Consider the following 20,276-nt stretch of genomic DNA (forward strand, 5'->3'; position numbering starts at 1 on the left):
AGAGTTAATTTCCATGGTAGAATAACAGTAACATGCTGTAAAAATTAAGGGCTGTAAATTAACAGTAGAGGGCTGTAAATTAACAGTACATTACTGGCAACTCTGCTGCCAGTACATTACTGTTATTTAACGGCACAATTTTTTACAGTGTACATACTCTATCAGCTAATACCATACCATAAACAAAGATCATTTCAGAAAAAAACAATAAATGTAACAAACATTAGCACACATTTACCATTAGATGAAGCCAGAGGTTTCAATAAAACGTGTTTGTTTACAATCTCAGTCAAGTTTGTGTTATCAAGGTGTCTTTTTGCAGAATGTGTGTTCAGTGTATTTGTTGTCTCTCTTTAAAGGGTTACTCCACCCCAAAATGAAATAATAACTTCTGTAGATGTCTCACAGAAATAAAGTCAATCTGGTTAGTAATAACTGAAGCTGCTAATGCTGTTTGTGAAGTTGTTGTATCAGATCTTGAGAGATTTAATGTATTTTATCTTCAGTTCATCTAAGGCTGTGGCTGAAGAAAGTTGTAGTTTGTGTTCTTATGTCTCTTTCTTTCAGTGCTTGTTCACAGCAGGCGTTTGAAACCAAGGCATCACTTTAAATTACAGCCCTCGGATGTTACACTTACACAGTAACTACAGGTAACAAGGGTGTATGTTTGCATATAGTTAAGTTAAGAAAAATGTAGTACATTTTATTCTACTTGCCTCAAACCACATATGGAAGCTCAAGTGCACCAACAGCTATCAAAAAACATCAATTTGGTAAATGTATATGTATTATGATGGTATATTTATATGCTATATCATGGGAGTAGCTGGAAACAGGTAATCTAGTTTCCCACTACTGCACCTCAACGGACATGATTCGCTGCTGAGATGACCATATGCAATGCTCTTTTATCAGGTAAATTTTCATATCAATTTTCAAACCAAATCATAGCAGAAACTCATTACAAAATGTCCCCATATTTTAATAATCTCGACTGTGGTGGTTTTAAACTTTGCTATAATTACTAAATTATAATATAGTATAGGCCTACTATTTGTATCAATGTCATGTAAGATATATGTTGTAATAATAAAGTAAGTATCCAGTATGTAGTGTAAAATATACTGCATCATATATTCTATGTTAGTACAATAAGGCAACTTGTTCTAAATCATAATATTATTGCCAAATGCAGTAGGTCATGCATACCACATAATCTTATAATAGTTACGCATTACTTATGAAATACTAACAGTATAAATACTTTTAATTTTCCAAGTCATTGCCCCCTTATCCCCCAAACTTTGCAGTGCACATTGTTTCCGTTTATCTACACGTACTACAGCTGTAAATTATGCTGACGCGGAAAATTTCACTTTGTGTGTCATACCACGGAATTTCAGAATAGGTAACCTTTAATTATAAAAATACTTACAGTATAAATGCTTTATAATTTCGCAGGTTATTACCCCCTTATTCCCCAAACGTTGCATATTGCTCCCTTATACCTATGAGTAGGTACTGTGGAGGTACTCTATAGTTACAAATAGGTATGCTGTGAATTCTGTTTAATTACGAGGTACATTGCGCACTGTAATCTAAAGCGTTACCGATAATTTTTATGAAAGTAAAATTGTCAAATCAAACATGGAGAATTTGTTGATCATAAAATGTTTTTCAGGCTTTTGTTGAATGTGAATCACTGAATGAGCAGCTCTTAGTCTTTATTGTCTTCTGCTCACGATGATGTTCATCTTCTGTCTGTCTGTGTTCAGTCTCATGTGTCTCGCTGTGGGTTTCCTGAATAAGTCTGTTTCATCTTTACTGAGACCTTGAACCTTCACCAGTTTTCTGTGGTTTTGAGCTGGACGGAAAAATGGCAGATCCATCATGCATCAACTCCCTAACCCTAACCCTAACACACAAAAACAAACAAAAACAAAAAAAAGACATAAGAACACCAACAGCGTTCATTGGAAACACAGCAAAATCCCCAGTGTTAAATTAACACTGCCAAGTGTCTATATGTGTCTACACTACAGAGTGTTAAAAGTAACACTGAAGCAGTGTCTGTTTGTGCAACCAGGCCATAGACACTTGGCAGTGTTAATTTAACACTAGGGATTTTGCTGTGAACATTTTGACAAAAAATTAATCACAGATTAAAAATATAAATTTCAGGTCTTTGAATATCACAATAACAAAAATAGTTTTAAAAATAAAAGTATTACTTTTCAGACTGAAGCTCTGTAAACTGGTAGTAGTGTTGTCAATGGAAAATAAAATAAATATGACTGGACAAAATATTTAGAAAAGTATTTAGAAAAATATAAATGAGAGTATAAATGATTTATTAGTGCAGTCTTACATATCCAGCCAAGACACTGAAATATGTTTGAAAGCAGCCATTATTTTGTGAAGTTATTTAATGATGTGTTAGAAAAGAAAAATACACTTTACTTTAGAAAATGATGCAGACATAAAAAGTAATAGGGTACAACGGGGCTAAATGTACACCTTAAGAAAAAATTTGCTATTCACTGCACCTAAAATGAATAATTGCAGAAAAAAAAAATATATATACTAGTCAACATTTGAAGTGGATCAAAACCTTTCATCAAAGTTATCCTAAAACCTAAAACCAAAATGTGTTCTTGATGCACTTCTAATGTTGACCACTGTATATGTTTGTATTGAACATTAATGGAGCAACAGATTTTGTATGAAAATAAATCATTCAAGTTGTTTATTTTGTTTAAAAATCGTATAAATGTATGAGGTGGCAAGGGGTCAGTAAAAGGCACACAGTATTGATACAAATAATGTTGTTGTTTTTTAAATAATGTCTAAGTTAATACTTGTTCAAAACAATCACTTTAGCAAAGTTTGCACTACTTTCATCTTATTTTGAAAAATAAAATAATTATTATTATATGTATTATAATAATATGAATAAAATTAATATATTAATTATTATTTTTGTTCAATAAATATACTGTCATTAAAATATGTTAATATAAAAAATTTATTTTAAAATACAGAAACAAAATCATTTTAATAAGTAAAGATTCTGAAAGCATTGAAGGAGATCCAATAATAATTGAATATATATTTACAGAAGTAACAACAAATGACATTTTATTATATGATATGATTAATATCATGTTTTTTAATATGATGGTTTCATTCTAAACATGGTGATTATCTCTAATATGGACATTGTGGGGGGTGGGGGATGGGGGTTGTGGTCCCCAGACCATGGGCACGTACACCGGACCACAAGGGCACTTAGCAACCCTGTATATTGTGAATCATCCATGTCTTTAAATGAATAATTCATTACATACATTCTATATTTTTTTTTTACATACATTACATACATACGTGGGTCGTCAGGCAGTTAGATAAACGACAGCAGTGTATTCACTGTAATCCTGATTATTCCTCAATCCGGCACTCTCAGGACAGTCTTCTTTCTTCTGGAAATTCACTACGGCGTTATAAAATATAATATGCAACTGATATATAAACATGAAACTCAAACATCACTATGAATGATAATGTGTCAGTTTGATTAATGTGGAAAAATGGACAATGTATTTTAAAGAAACTAAATGTGTAGCAGTGAGTAAAGGAACAGGAGTTTTACTGTGAGATTGACGCCTCCTCCAGAGAGTGACGCTCACTGACAGAATCAAAGTGAAGATCAGAAGAAGAAGCAGAGACACACTGATGATCAGAGAAGAGCCTGAACACACCAGAGATTCACTCAATCACTCTGAAGATCAAAACTGACCGACTGACAGAAATCAGTGAGTTTGTACCTGTTACAGGAGGCACAGATGAGATCAGTGGAGGTTCAGCTGATGAGAAAGATGATGTTGTTTGGTGTTCATTTCTCTCTGAAACACAGAACAGCAGTGCAAGTAACTGTAAATAAACTGTTTCTCACTCACAGATACTTCACTTCCGTTTTCTCAAAGACGCTGATGTCTTTCACACATAACTGAACCATCAGACACGTTTGCTTTCACACAAAACCACAAACTATTGACTTTTGAGCATCTTGAAACTCTCAGAAAGACTTAAAACTGTGAATAAAACACAACAGATAATCGCATCAAATGGCATGACGACTATAATAAGAGTATAAAGTGTTAATTTACATACAATAAGCTCATGTCATCTTCAAGTACAGTCAGAAGAAACTGTTGTCCTGACAATATTTATTGAAAAAACTATAAGAACATGTTTTCTGTCATTAGCAAAACAGTGATTATAATAAATCTCACATTTGTCATAGTTTGGTTCAGTAAGCAACGTTGAGACAAGGATGAATGCTGCTCTTTCACACTCTTAAAAGAAACGGTTTGACATGAAACTGTAAAGTGTTCAATCAGGCGCTTCATAACTGTATATGGAACCTTTAAGGGGTTTATTGTACAGATTTAGTTTTAATTAATTTGTTTTAATTATTGTCTTATTTGATTTCATTTTAATTAAGCAGCTCATAAACATTTTATTAGTATAAAAAGACATTTCACCTTATATAGAACCTCTTCGGCCATTTCTAAGAGTGATAGCATCTACACTTGTTTAGTGTTAGTTCTGTCATTATGTGTGATGTTGATGATCGTCATGAGTTTGAGGGTCTCAGTTACTCACCTTTTATAACGTTCAGATTCACTTCAATGTAGGAATCTTTTTCTGTAGTTCTATCAACTGCACACTGGTACGTCCCTGAATCCAGATCACTCAGATTTCTGAAGGTCACAGTGAAAACTGCTGCTGTTGTGTCGTCATACAGAGAGAATCTTCCAGAATCAAACCATTTATCTTTCTCTTCAGTCTTGATGAGTTCAGAACACCACTCGCGCTTTACTTTCTCTGGCTTCTTTCCTCTACAAAAAAACTTTGTGTTTTGGGTATATTTCTCCACATATTTGCATCTAATGTTGACTTCACCTCCTGAATATCCAGCCACACTCATGGAGCTCACCACATCTACAACAAATCAGCAGTTGGAACTAAATAAAGGTAAACTTTTTATTAAAATCAATTAAACAACACGAACTGACGTTAAAGTTGTTGTGCTGTTTTTAGTGATTTACTGTGAGTTCAGATTCTCACCAGGAATCATCAGCAGAGTGAAAGTCCAGATGATCTTCATTCTTCTCTCTTATTCAATGATCTTCTCTGTTGTTGTAGATTAAGTTCTTCTGAAGCTCTCGAAGTGTGTTCAGATGAGTTTTAGTGTTTCTTTCCTGGTTACATGTTTAACATGAACTGATGAATGTGACAGAGACGCCCACTTCCTCTGAGAGAGAGAAACTAATGCTCCACACAGGCTTCATTTGACAGTGACATCTGATGGATTAACAAGCAAACAGCTTGACTGATCTATATAATTTATGTCACAGTGAGATCTCAATTACAGGTGAATAGGGTAAACTATAACTGATAGGGTAACACTTTACAATAAGGTTGTATTAGTTAATATTAGTTAATGCATTAGTTAACATCAGAGGCGGACAATCCGAGACATCCCTCGCTGCAGACTGTAGCATGGTGACGTCAGGTATCTACGTCACGTATATGTTTACCGCGCATGCGCAAAGTGACGTATGGTATGTCTATGACTCGAATCCGCCTTTTAGCAAAGTTTTTTTCTCCCTTTTCAAATTTCAAATCACATCAAAAAAGCATTTATTTTCAATAAAAATTAAGGAAATAATCAAAAAGTTGTGAGGGAGGGCTTTATTGTCCCAATAAGGTGATATCCATTTAATAATTTGAATTAAAATTATAATTTACACTCAATAAGTTATTATTGCATGCTGTCTTATAATGTACTACAATACTGAGGTACAGGTAATTACCACTGTTTGCAATAAGTAGTTTAAATAGCAGAAAATCCTGCTATCACTTAGTGCAAATAGCTGCTGCCTTTCTTATTTTAATCTGTCCTCTGTCATGGTTCTTGTTTATTTAATTATTTTGTATAATTTTGGACATTTTTCTTTTGCTTTGGCAATTCGGCATGTGAAATATTTAAGCCAATAAAGTAGTTTTAAATTAAATTGACTACATACAGTATATTTTCAGTGTCTGCATCCCATTTTATGCATGGTGCCTCCTAAAAACCAAACTTATAATAGTGATCTTTTTGTATTATTATTTCAAAGAACAAATCAGAAAATATAATTGTATATACATCTATACCTGTCACGTCGAATACTAACACATATCATAAAACATGTCATAAATGTTTGAAATCGCACACATTTGCAATGACACTCTCTATGATTATGACCAAAGCATCCTTACAGTTAAAAGCCAACACAAACGAACATTTTTAAGAAAACAAAAGTAAATAAATGTCCCGGAAGTGAATGAATCATTATTGAACCTGCATATTTACGGTAAATACATAGGTAACGTAGGTACACCACCGCACTACTGCACATGCATTTTATAGACATACCATATGTCACTTTGCGCAGTAAACACATACCTGACGTCACCGCGCTACAGTCTGCAGCGAGGAGTACTTGGTTAATTTAACACTGGCGATTTTGCTGTGTATATAGTAGTGATGGTGAAATGAAGCTTCATGAAGCATTAAGCTTGGTTCACAAAAGGGTTAATTTCTGAAGGCTTCATTTTGCTCACAATACCACCTGGTGGCCAAAGAGTGTAAAACAAGCAGATATATTACAGTCTGTAATATATCTGCTTGTTTTACACTCTTGGCCACCAGGTGGTATTGTGAGCAAAATGAAGCCTCCAGAAATTAACCCTTTTGTGAACCACATGGCTGAAAATGTGTCATTTTATTCACAGAAAAACAATATAAATTTGTATAGTTATTGTTAATATGAACTTGTCCTATATTACTTCTGCTGGTTCAGTTTTGCCACTGTATTTCTTTTTAAGGGGCTTATTTTGGGAACACTATATCCTAATCATAATCCCACCAAAACCACACACACTAACGTTTCTAATGCTGCCTTCAAGTGCTCTCGGAATTATCGTAAATACGAGTTTCCTAGGTAAACAGAAACGCTCTTTCATTTCATAATCACAACTTCAATAGTGAGAATTATCAAATGTCCAACAGAATGTGAAGGCGGCATTAGGCCTGATGCTTTTGGGAAACGCAGACCTGGTTATTTTAAAAGCAGTCCTTCACACCTTGCGTGACATGGTTGAATGAGTAAAGTTATGCGATTTTATTTTGAAACTACTTCACATTTCCTTTTAACAACACACTAAACGCCACTTTAGAATAAAAAATTGTAATTAAACAAATTAGACAAGAACTCACCATGCAGCGAAGAACAGCGTAAATGAAAACCCGCTAGAATCGATGTTATGACTTGACGCCACTAACCAATGAGAACAGTTGTAGGCAGGACGAGACGTGCAGCCCCGCCCCAGATACAGCCCCGGCTCAATCTACTTCATTACTTTGCCACTAACCAATGAGAAGTTTTGTGGGCGGGGCTGCACGTGCAGGTCCAGGTGCAGCCCCGCCTCGATCTGCAGGCTGCAGCCGGGTGCTTCTCGGTGTACTTGCCTCTGTCTGAAATGTCTCTGCTTGTTGTACACTCTTTGGCCACCAGGTCGTATTGTGAGCAAATTAAGGCTCCAGAAATAAACCCTTTTATGGACCACTTAGCTGAAAAGCTGAAAAGCTTCATAAGGCTTCATGAAGCTTCATTTGCCCATCCCTACCAAGCAGTTCACTGTTTTTTTTACATTTATTTTTTTTTACAGTGTATATTAATTAACATGAACAATACTTATATAGTATTTATTAATGTTAGTTAATATTGAAAACTTAAACATTAATAAAATGTAAAGTTTTATCTATTAACATTAGTTAATGTGCTGTGAATTAACATGAACATTTTGATTAACTAACATCAACACACATTAATAAATGCTGTGAAAATATAGTGTTCATTGTTAGTAAATTGATCCCTGTCAATCTTCAAGCAACAACTGAAAACTCATCTCTTTCGACAGCACTTGACTTCATCCTAAACTTAAAAAAAAAAAAAAAAAAATTATCTTTACTTATTCCTTCCTTTGGTAGTTTGTATTTATTTGAACAATGTCTGAGACTTGGTGTTGCAAGCACTTCGTATGTCTGATTGCCTCTTCAAGATTAATCGCTCGATGTATTCCCCAATTGTAAGTCGCTTTGGATAAAAGCGTCTGCTAAATGACTAAATGTAAATGTAAATGTAAATGTAAATTTTAGTTAATGCATTTACTAATGGTAACAAATGAGACCTTATTTTAAAGTGTTACTGATTATTTAAATAAGGATATTTTACTTTAATTTTATGGTTTTTGTTTGGCAGCTGTTGCTGCCAGTCATTTGACCGTTTTATCATCTAACGGTTTTGTTATTATATTAATTACAGATCATTTTTGTAATTTTACATACATTTGCTTGTAATTTAAGAAAACAGTAAATGTACTGTATAAAAATACAGTAGTTTTTCTGTATTAAAAACGCGAATTATTGTAATTTTTCATTAATGTCATAATCCTTAAAATAACAGCCAAGTAGTTAATTCAGAGATAATTTTACAGAGTTTTGACTGCAATTCAAAATAAAAGAAAACAACCTGAAAAAAAATCTATTATTTTCCATAAAATTAAGATTTTTTTTACAGTGTAGCTTTTTACAAAAAATTAAAAATAAATTAAAAATATTCAGATGTAACCCTCTTTGTAATCATTAACATTTTCATAAGTATCTGCAATTTAATTACACATTTTTTCTCAGTAACTGTAATAGATTCCAGTTACATTTATTTTGTAATTAAACTGCGTAATCCCATCTCATGTAACTAGATACTCCCCAACACTGAGTAACGTCATCAGTGTAGCGTCTGCTTAGGATCAGTGATGATCGTTGGGGCTTTATGTTTTAAAAGACCCTTTTAGCCTTTTGACATTTGCATATAAATTACAGACCTGGTCCCAAATTCTACATTTATATGGGTGCTAAATTGCCAATGGTTTTCCCCCACTATCAAGAAGATGCTAAACATGTGAGACCACACTCAAGTGTGTGACAGTGTTAAATTAAGAGTGTTAAATTAACACTGAAGCAGAGTTAAAGTTAATGAGATAATTAAGTGATTAATTAAGTGATGATTGACCATTATTGAAGACACCTGATGTTAACAAGCAGAATCACCAAAGGCGAAAATAAAAATTTTCATGTCACCATTATAATGGTCAGTGTTTACTTTAGTTGGGCTCTTGACCCTTACGTTTTTTACAGTTAGATTTTGTTTGGATTTTGATTTAGATTAGTTAGATTTTGTTATAACTCTGTAGCGGAGTTATAACAGACAGACAAGCAGCGAGAAATAAATTGTCATGTGATGTTGGTTATGATTTTACGTAACGATCATTTAATCTGAATTACCAAAATCATTCAGAGCCTAAACGTAAAAAAAGGCAGATTTATTTTGTTGATTATAATCTCCCTGTGATGTTACAGTATCCAACTATTAAAAGGATTTCTTGAAAGTTGTTCTGAAAATTAAAAATAGAAAAATCTTTTTTCCAGGCACACACAGACATCAAGAATCAGCGTATGAACCTCAACAACGGTGACAAACAGCATATTCAGAAAAACAGATCAACTCTAAACATTAGAACACAAGCTACTAAAAGTCACATAAAAAAACAGAAATAAAATAGTAAGAATATAGGAAATTGCTAAGACAATTCAGCTCATAATTCATGCATGCCGCAATGCATCATGGGAGCCACGGATGAATTTTGATTGGTGGCACCCAGAATGCACTGCAACATGCTTTTTTGATTGTCACCGTTGTTGAGATTCACAGGTTGATTCTTGATGTTTGTGTGTCTAAATGAAAGACTCTTTTCAAAGATTTTTGAACAAACTCCTTTTAAGCAATCACTCAGATCGTGTTGAACATGCTGAAAATCCTATGCTAATGAATCACAGGACTGCTATAATCAACAATGCAAATCTAACTCAGAGATTTGTGTCTTAGCGAGTTCAGAGATTTAGGAAAAGTAATATGCATACATTTTTTTTTTTTTTCTCGTTGCTTGTCTGTCTGTTGTAATTCAGTTACAGCAAACAAATAAAACATGATATTAAAAAGTCAAGGGTCAAGAGCCCAACTAAAGCAAACGCTGAGCACTATAATGTTGACATAAAAATTGTGATTTTCTCCTTTGGTGATTCTGCTTGTTAACATCAGGTGTCTTCAATAATGGTCAATCCTCACTACAATTAATCACTTAATTATCTCATTAACTTTAACTCTGCTTCAGTATTAATTTAACACTGTTATTTTAACACTTTCACACTCTTGAGTTTGGTCTCACATGTACTCCCAGGAGAGTTAATTTCACTCTGGATTTTTTGCTGTGTACCTTTTAAAAACGTTCCTCTAACGTCAAGAAAACTGGACATTGTTTATGTTTCCAGAACCAACGCTCAATATTTGGAGAACGTTCTTATAACAAAATTATGTTAGCTATGTAACAGATGTAACATTATATCTAAAGTGAAATGTCAGTTTCTGATGTTGATTTGTGATATTTTGGAGTACAATCTGTGATATTATCAGTCTGTATAGTTGCGTCTGAATATTTACAAGAATATTTTAAAGAACAAACATAAGTTTGACTTTGTTAATTTTAAAGTGTAATTTCAGGAAAATGCTCTTCAACCCTTTTTTTCTTTAATAGGATAAAGTGAGTTAGGTCTCAGTCTCAGTGCTTTGGGTTTGCAGGGTTTATTTTTATTTATTTATTTTTTTTAACACTGTGGTCAGTGTGATAAAGCTCATTAACATGAGATGCTCTCCAGCTTGAGGTTTTCTTTTGCTCTATTTATCTTATGTAGGTCAAACCAGCCCTTCAGCCACTGCAGGTATGATAAAAACAGGAAATGGTTTATTGAGTAACAATGAACACAAACTTTCCATTCCATAAGAACCCAGCCAGCAAACACATGTGGGGCCCAGATGGGTGGCACCTGGGCTATCTAACTGGGGCCCAGCCAGTGTAGTCCTCAGTTTCCATGAGGGCCCCACATGTGTCAGCCCAGATTAAACAATGAAATTAACTCTGCTCAGTATGCATACTACAGAGCAGAGGTGGGACTTTCAAGTCACAATCAAGTCTTCAAGTCAAATCCCAAGTCCTCAAAGAGTTCAAGTTAATGAGATAATTAAGTGACTAATTAAATCATGATTGTGCATTAGTGACGAACACCTGCTGTTACTGGGAATCACAGAGGATCAGATGTTGATGTTTTATTGGGTGAAATGATGCCACCATCATGGAGATCAGTGTTTTCTTTAGTTGGGCACTCGACCCTTGGCTCCCTACATTGTGTTCATTCATCATGAGTTATAAACAGAAAGCATAAATTAATCTACTAAGTTTTGATTAAGCAATGCACAAATGTTTGCTGTGAAACAAAGCAACTGCTTAGAAACAAATTACTTTGAATTGGGAAAAGGGTCAAGAAACCAACTAAAGCAAACCTTGACCACAATTATGGTGGCATCGTGTGTGTGTTTTTTTTTTTTATTTTTTTCAGTTGATTCCAAGGCTGTGGCTGAAGTCAGATGTAGTGCTTGTGTTTCTCTTTTCTTCAGTGATGTTGATTGTTAACAGCAGGTGTTCATCACTAATGCACAATCATCATTTAATTAGTCACTTAATTATCTAATTAACTTGAACTCTTTGAGGACTTGGGATATGACTTGAAGACTTGTTTGTGACTTGAAAGTCCCACCTCTGCTACAGAGTGCTAAAACAAGACTGAAGCAGCACTGCAGTTCATTAGATAATTAAGTGATTAATCTAGTACTGATTGAGCATTAGTGACGAACACCTGCTTAAGAAAAAAGAGACGAGCAGAAACACAACAGCTACTATTGACTTCCAGCCACAGCCTGCAAAACAACTGCAAATAAAAGACATTAAATCTCTGAAGATCTCAGCAGAGGAGGATTAAACAACTCCACAAACAGCATTACTAGCATCATTATTACTAACCAGACTGATGTTATTTCTTTATACTGAGCAGTGTTCATTTCATTGTTTCATCTGGGCTGACCCATGTGGGGCCCTCATGGAAACTGAGGACAAAACTGGCTGGGCCCCAGTTAGATAGCCCAGGTGCCACCCATCTGGGCCCCACATAAGTTTGCTGGCTGGGAAGATGCTGTGAATTTGTTTAATACATGAAAATTAAAAGTACTTATATCCCAGCTCTCACTTTAGAAGTCTTATGATCAACTCTTATCAATTCTTATTTTAGATCCTGAATATTGAAATATGGCACAAAGACGATACACCAGATTTAGGCACAGTTTGGACTCCTCCCTTTTCTCCTTATAAGGCGCTGCGAGTCTGTTTGAATGTAAACAAATTTCACAGGTGTCTTTGAACTGACAGGACAGAAAGGGCAAGATTTTATGCGAGTAATCAATTAATTTAGACCTGTTTCTAACACAAAGCTGTTCTATGTTTTCAGATGATTTGCAATTACACACCAAGAAGCATTACACTTATGGTACTTATGATCTTGACAGCAGCGGCTTGACTAATGAGGCTCATGAATTCCTCACAATATCTTTACAAATTAAAACTGTAAAACACTGTAAAATGTAAAATGAATAAGTTAAAATATGAAATTCCTCCTTATACAGTATACAAATTTGTATATTAAAGGAGTCATGAACTGAGAAATCAAAATTCCTTTTATCTTTTGACATATAAGAGGTCATTGTACTATGAAAACATCCTGTAAGTTTTAGATCTCAAAACTTTGTTGTTAGTCTACGCAGAAACTAAACGATAAAGATACAGGTTTCATGTTCTCTACTTGAAACTAAAGTAAATTGATCCGCATTATTTAAATCTTCCACTAGAGGGCGACAGTATCATTTACATGTAAGGGCTCCGGGGTCTCAGTAATCTTACAAGGCAGGTTCAACATTTAAATAATTTAAAATTAAAAATTGAAAATATAACAATGAAAATGCTAAAAACACAAAATGTAGTTTTGAATATACCATATTAATCTGCAATCATATAGATACAGAGCTCAAATCATTAGAGCAGGGGTCACCAGACTCGGTCCTGGAGGGCCGGCGTCCTGCACAGTTTAGCTCCAACTTGCCTCAACACACCTGCCAGGAAGTTTCAAGTATACCTAGCAAGACATTAATTGGCTAGTTCGGGTGTGTTTGATTAGAGTTGGAGCTAAATTCTGCAGGACACCGGCCCTCCAGGACCAAGTTTGGTGACCCCTGCATTAGAGGCTCCATCAGCTATTGCAACTAGATGGAGCCGAAGACTTTTATTTATTAGACATGAATGAGAAATTACAAAAACTCACTCTAGAAAACTAAAAACAAGCAGACATTTTGTAATGCCACTGATTTATGTCTGGAGTTGGTAACAAATAAAACAGTAACAGTGATGCTGTAAAAAAATAAAAATAAAAAGTAAAAACATACATATTCTACATACTACAGAAGCATCATGACTTTCACAACCTCTAGATGTACAGTATATGACCTAAAAAACCTTGAAGAATTACTGTTTTTCTAAATACAGAATTATGATTTATGCAAGAGCAAAATGAAACCACAAGCACAAGAGCTTGTCACACTGGTTTTCTTCAGCACCTTCTGTTCTACCTGTTAAATTTACAATTCACTTTTTTCTCAATTTTATTCAGTTTGTACATCATCCCATTAATTTACAAACAATTAGAATTGGTGAATAGACCAATTGAGAACAGAATTACACACACAATCAAAGTAAACAAAATATACTCACAGTGATAAAACTGCAGTTGTTGCTTTTATAAAATAGAATTAACACAAATATACACAGTTTTATACGTCTAAACAGTTTAACATATTTTTCAATTATGGAACATCTTAAGTAACAACAAGTAAATCTTTATCTTTGTCTTCTGCCCACAAACAATGTTCAGCATCTCTCTCTTTACTGTGGGTTTAATCTTCACAGTCATACTGAGACCCTGAACCTTCACCTGTTTTCTGTGGCTTTGAGCTGGATGGAAAAACTGAGTCTTTATTCACCAATGACAGTGAAGGCTCAAAGTATGTTTGTGACCTGCATGTGTCAAAACAGTGTAGTTAAATATAACAGCTTATTTAACAGCATATTAAACAATAAAAGTCTATGACACTGTATGTTCTTGTGTGTGAGTGTGTGATAATATGAAGGAAAGCATCACCTCATCTTAATAAACACTCAGTCACAGTGAATCCTCCAATCAGCAGCAGTGTCAAACACATAGAAATAATGTTGAGCAAAGAGAAATCTGAAAATACATAAACACATGATAGTTAGGGAGAAATGTTGACTCTCTGTTGTTTAAACTGCTAAATTACCACTTAATTACCACCATATTTGTGATATTATCGTGTGATATTAACGAATTTGACATCATTCACTTTTAATGTAAACTAACGCAGCACTTTAGCATCCTGTTAGCCTGTTAGCTTGTCATTCGCATTTACTATTGTTTCTTTCTCTTTTCTCTCCGTTCGCGCCGTTTTTCACGAGTTCATCAAACAACTGTTGTAAGTCAGAATCATTCAACAATCATGGTAATGGCTTCTTCTCCTATTATTGTTAATTGCACTGTTTGCCACATGTATAGTACAGCTTTCTCTGTCAGCGACGAGGGATTCACATGTGATAAATGCAGGGAAATAGTTAGGCTGACAGAGAAGGTTTTAGAACTAGAGTCACGCATCCAAACTTTAGTTGAGGATAGTAAGAATGTGAGGGCTGTAGATACTGCTTTGGATGCTCAGGGAGTCCTGTACATTGTTCGGTTTCGGTTGAGCCCGTGCAGTAGGGCAACTCGGTGACTGTGAGGCGGCCTAGTCGCGGGTCAAAACACCGCTCTTCCGTTCCGATCAGAACATCAAACAGGTTCTCCCCACTCAGTGAAGCACCCACTGAGAAACCTGATGAAAGTGCTCTAGTTATTGGCGATTCTATTGTACAGAACGTGAAAATAGAGACACCAGCCACCATAGACCAGTGTTTACCAGGAGCCAGAGCGCCTGACATCTTGGCAAATTTAAAAGTGCTGACTAATGTTAAATGTAAATTCAGTAAGATCATTATTCATGTCGGCACTAATGATGTTCAACTTCGCCAGTCGGAGATCACTAAAAATAACATTAAAGAGGTGTGTGAACTTGCAAGTAAGATGTCAGACACTGTAATATGCTCTGGTCCGCTCCCTGCTTACCGGGTGATGAGATTCATAGCAGACTGTCGTCACTCAATGGCTGGATGTCTAAGTGGTGCCCGCAGAATAACATAGGTTTCATAGACAATTGGACGAGTTTTTGGGGCAGACTTGATCTGTTGAAAAGAGATGGTCTTCATCCCGCCTGGGGTGGTGCCGCTCTTCTCTCTAGAAATATGTCACATAGTCTTAGGATGCTTTCACGCTAGCACTTTTGGTGCGCACACGGGTTCAATTGACGTCAGAGTTCGGTTCGTTTGGATGATGTGAACGCTGTCTTCCGAACTCGGGTACCCGAGTCTGCTTAAAAAGGATGGTCTATGGTACGGTTCATGTGAACATGTTTACGTAATGCTGGGTTCTTTGGGAAGCTGAACAAAGTTATCTTTCTCTCGCTCTGGTTGATGTGTGCGCAGGTCCGTTCTTCCGGGAGAAATGGCCATATAAGAGTTCCATCCTTCATTACGTCACGAAGAGCCACGATCGAAAAAAAAAGTACCTTCCGAAACTTGTAAGAAACCCGGAAGTGTGTATTTGGAACAAAAATACTCTGTTATACGTCCAATTCGTTTTTTGAAACTTTGGCCATGTTTAGCATGAGAATCCAAATCTTTAACCGTGTAAATAACTCAACATGCATGAAACAGCATTAGACCCCCTTTTAAACATTTAAGACCCAAAGTCTACTTTTCTTACGTTATCGTAAACATTTTGAATTAAAACTTACTACATTAATAGTCAGCTTTACCGACTTTTCTTTTGCATTTAAATGTGTGAAAATATCGCTGTACTGCTGCAGACACGCTGCTCCTGGAACGCACTGCAGGACCACAACCGCATGCAGTGTGAATGCTCCAATAACATGGGTGTGAAAAAATAAATAAATAAAGGACACAAACGATGAAGAAAAGCAAGAGCTGATGAGCGCATGCGCATCAAACACATGGAGCGCAGAGAAGAGGAGCACATTAAATTGGAAGTTAAATTTAGGTTTAAAATATGGTCGCCCCAATATTTAGGTATGATGAAGAGTTGAAAGAGTTTTAAGTAAGATACGTAGCTAAACATTTTGACAACTACCTTATTTGACAACTGTTTTACAATGGAAGTGTTAATCGGCCGGTGTCCAGTGATTTTCTGGACAGTGAAGTTCTGCTACCTGTAACATTACTAAATAAATTACTAATAATATAAGAAATATAAAATGTAATGATATAATAAAATACTAATCTTACCCTTTTTAACAGTGAGACTGACTCTAGTGGTGACGTGAGCTCCACACCAGTATATCCCAGAATCCTCTTCTCTCAGATCAGTGATGTTCACAGTAAAGACTCCAGTAGATGCTTCATCACTGAAAGAGAATCGATCATCTCTGATCGTCTCCAATGAAACTCCATCCTTCACACACATGGAGGCTTCATGTGCTTTGCAGAAGCTTTTCTGATCTTCATCATGATGTTTGCACTGGATTGACACGTCGTCTCCTTCATACTTAGTCAAGTTCAGCTCTGGAAATGATTACAAACACAAGAACATCAATTCACAGCCGTAGCTTCACATATTCAGATGAATAAACCTTCCTCACCCTCGTTCATGATGACCATCAGATGAGTGAAAAGATAATTGAGGTCTGTTTCTAATGTCACTGCACACCAGTATTTCCCAGCATCCTCTGCTGTCAGTCCAGTGATGGTCCCAGTGAAGACACTTGCAGTGACGTTATCTTTCAGAGTCAGTCTGTCAGTCTTGGTCTCTTTCTCTTCTCTCACAGTCTCACTGAGAGGATTTTTGTCTCTAGTGGAGCACTTCCCCTTACAGAGAGACTTTGTGTTTGATTTATAGATTGAATCATAAGGACAGATGATCTCAGCAGATTCTCCTTCATGTCTCACTACTGGAGCCACTAAAAACAAACACAGACCTTTCACACAAATTATTCTGAATATACTGTATTTACAGTGAAATCATCTGAATGGACTCACTGATGAGGTTGAGCTGTATTTTCGTGGTCAGGGAGATGAAAGTCAAATATGTGTCTCTGGTTTCTGCTCCACACCAGTAAACTCCAGCATCTCTCACGCTCACATTACTGATGCTCACTGTAAAAACTCTCTTCATTTCTCTCAGATAAACCACTCATTTGTGTCACTTTAGATGAGCTGATGTTCTGACAGATGTGATTATCATCCTCTTTACAGAAATGGACTTTATGTTCCTCTGAGATCTGACAGCTGATGCTGACTTCTTCACCAACATAAGCAGATTCAGTCACATTCTGTAGATATTTTGCATCTATAAACCAATAGAAATGATCTAAAAATCAGAACAAAGATTTTATAGAACAAGATACAGTATCTGAGGTTCCTCACCGTGTTTGACGCTCAGCTGAAGTTGAGTGAAGCTCTCAGTATAGTCAGATACTTTCACTCCACACCTGTATGTTCCTGCATCTGCAGTTTTCAGCTCTCTAAAAAACACCATCAAGACCCCTGCTCTGGTGTCGTCATATAAAGAAACATCTCCATTCTCCATCCATTCATCCTGAACTCCTGGATTCTTCCTCTCTGAACATCCAGCTGATTCTTTACAGATGTATTTTGTCTTGGTTTTGTATTGAGGATGTTCACACTTGATCATCAGACCACCTCCTGAGTAGCCGCTCACTCTAGACACGCCCACTTTAGCTGTCAATCACAAATATCATTAGATTTGCCACAAACACAGATAATAGAAACTTTAATTTTATTTAATTTGATTCAAAATGTATTTTACTTACAATTAATATGCAGATGAACAGTATTAATAATGGAGTAACTGTACGGGTGTCTGTAGTGCCAAACTCCACACAAATAAACTCCTCCATCATCTGGTGTCACAGCAGTAATCCTCACACTGAAGAGGTTTTTATCTCTGTCATCTGAAATGCTAAATCTTTCCTCCTTATTCCATGCACTGTACATCATATCAATAGAGTATTTTCTCTCTTTGAATATGATCTTAACATTATTAATATGATTTTGTGAATATTCGCAGGTGAAGGTGGCAGTTCCCCCATTATTCACCATCACTTTCTTTGACAATTTACAACATGAATCTGTCATTCACATAAAGAAATGTATATATAATGTACAATATATACATTCATATACAAAAACTTTGATATTAAAATGACTGACCTTCTTCCACATTCAGAGTCATATTAATAGACCATTTGCCTTCAACCCAAATTTTGTATGTTCCAACATCTTGCTGGTTAATTTCTCTAATGTAAATCATGAGGTTTCTGTATTTATTGCAAAATAAAGTGAACCTTCCTTCATTAATCCACAGATCATGGCTAATATTATTTATAATTATTTCACTCTGTAGCTTTTGTATGTATTTAGAATCATTTTTGAGCCAAGGCTTCCATGAATCAACAAGCACGCTTCCTCCAGAATATCCAGTGACGCTAAAGCATCTCACTGCATCTGTCAATCAGATTGATAATGTGATCAGAAAGCTGATGAACAGAAAACAGCATCATTACTGCAGTGATGAAAGAGAAAAGCTCTGACCTGAGATCAGGTAGAAAGTGAAGAAGATGAGGAGGATCTTCATTGTGACTTGAGTTCAGTCTTCTTTATGCTGAATGATCTCTGTGTGAATCTCTCTGTCTCTACATCTGTCTGCTTTAGTTACTTCCTCTTTATTCAGCTCTTTATCAGTAATGAGCAGCTTTACTGGCTCCTCCCACCATCACCACTGACTGAATATCACATTAATCACACTGAAAGAGCGCCACCTACTGGAGGATACAGTGTCTGATACTGAGAGCTCATACAGGTGTCATGTTCTCTGTATCAGTGTTTGTCAAACATGTCCCGGGACCCTCATCACTGCATATTTTGTACATCTCCCTCATCTAACACACCTGATTCAACTCATCAGCTCACAAGAAGAAACTCTAATACCTGAAATGAATCAAATTGATCAGCATTGTTTAAATTATACTTTACATGCAAAGCGTCTGGGTGGCCCTAGTAAACTTTAAATAATTTAAATAAATTAAAACAACATAACATGCATACATAACATAAACAATAATTAAAATGCATACATAAACAATAATTAATGCATACATCAGGAAGTGTACATGTTGAGTCACAAAGGCTGATCCACTCTCATCTTGAGCAACTTCACATCTTCATCAAATAGCATCATCTTCCTGTCACCCTGGAAAATCAAAATAATCCATATTTTTTAATTATTTGTTTGTTTGTTACTTTGAGTTCTTCGATTTTGATTTTAAAAATATCTTCATGAACAATATGGTGAGTAGTGTTTGCTCTAGTTGGGCTTTTGACCCTTGACTTTATAACATTATATATTTTTGGGGCTGCTGTAACTGTGGTTGTTAAGCACGTTTGTTATGGCAAGAAAAACCAAAAAGAGATTGCAACCGGGTGATATTGGTTTGTTATTGATGATTGCAATGCAGCCATCACCTACGCTCAATATGCAGTCTTTGTGAGATTTTATTAATTAACAGTTCGTAAATATAATAGTTCTTTGTTTATACAGTATAGGATACAGCAGTCTCATATCAGTTATGAAGGATTATAAAAGCATAAGACACAAACATTATGAACTACTGTGTCATTCAAGCACAAAGAGAGACATCAAGAATCGGTGTATGAATCTCAACAATGGTGACAATCAAAACCTTCATGCTGCAATGCATGCTGGGTGCCTAGTCTCTGTGCAGTGAGTGCACTTTGACCTCACATTAGTATGAGCACACAGTGAGGGCGCTGTGAGGTTACACTTTTAGCTCACTGTTACCTCACATTGTGACCTCATCACGAGTATCCTGTGAGCTCATAGTGACATCACTGTGAGATCAAATTGTTGACTGGGTAGAACACGTTCATCTCCAGAACGAGTTTGTTCAGAATTA

General features: G+C 35.6%; 2 protein-coding genes and 1 long non-coding RNA gene across 5 annotated transcripts; all 3 read right to left on the reverse strand.

The window, feature by feature from the left end:
• Positions 1–3,404: 3,404 nt before the first annotated feature.
• LOC131538383 (uncharacterized) lies at positions 3,405–3,899 on the reverse strand. Its single transcript, XR_009270566.1, has 3 exons — positions 3,825–3,899; positions 3,650–3,748; positions 3,405–3,490 (listed from the first exon to the last, which is right to left on the reverse strand). It is a non-coding gene; the product is annotated as an uncharacterized LOC131538383 (long non-coding RNA).
• A 758-nt stretch (positions 3,900–4,657) lies between these two features.
• Positions 4,658–5,492, reverse strand: LOC131536536 (CMRF35-like molecule 8). The gene is made up of 2 exons (XM_058769539.1): positions 5,131–5,492; positions 4,658–5,004 (listed from the first exon to the last, which is right to left on the reverse strand). Exons 1-2 carry the CDS (start codon positions 5,168–5,170, stop codon positions 4,658–4,660), a joined length of 387 nt encoding a protein of 128 aa, XP_058625522.1. The 5' UTR covers positions 5,171–5,492.
• A 7,991-nt stretch (positions 5,493–13,483) lies between these two features.
• LOC131538328 (polymeric immunoglobulin receptor-like) lies at positions 13,484–18,430 on the reverse strand. 3 transcript variants are annotated; one of them, XM_058772159.1, is made up of 7 exons: positions 18,114–18,430; positions 17,707–18,021; positions 17,320–17,629; positions 16,923–17,240; positions 16,570–16,845; positions 14,303–14,389; positions 13,484–14,178 (listed from the first exon to the last, which is right to left on the reverse strand). In XM_058772159.1, the coding sequence occupies exons 3-6, from the start codon at positions 17,453–17,455 to the stop codon at positions 14,304–14,306; spliced, it is 816 nt and encodes a 271-aa protein (XP_058628142.1). In that variant the 5' UTR covers positions 17,456–17,629; positions 17,707–18,021; positions 18,114–18,430; the 3' UTR covers positions 13,484–14,178; position 14,303. The 3 variants fall into 3 exon arrangements, with proteins under 3 accessions (XP_058628142.1, XP_058628135.1, XP_058628146.1); XM_058772152.1 differs by having other exon boundaries at positions 17,320–18,021; XM_058772163.1 differs by lacking the exons at positions 13,484–14,178; positions 14,303–14,389 and adding an exon at positions 15,440–15,502 and having other exon boundaries at positions 17,320–18,021.
• Positions 18,431–20,276: the final 1,846 nt, after the last annotated feature.

The sequence above is a fragment of the Onychostoma macrolepis genome, chromosome 01, assembly GCF_012432095.1.
Source record: "Onychostoma macrolepis isolate SWU-2019 chromosome 01, ASM1243209v1, whole genome shotgun sequence".
Classification (NCBI taxonomy): domain Eukaryota; kingdom Metazoa; phylum Chordata; class Actinopteri; order Cypriniformes; family Cyprinidae; genus Onychostoma; species Onychostoma macrolepis.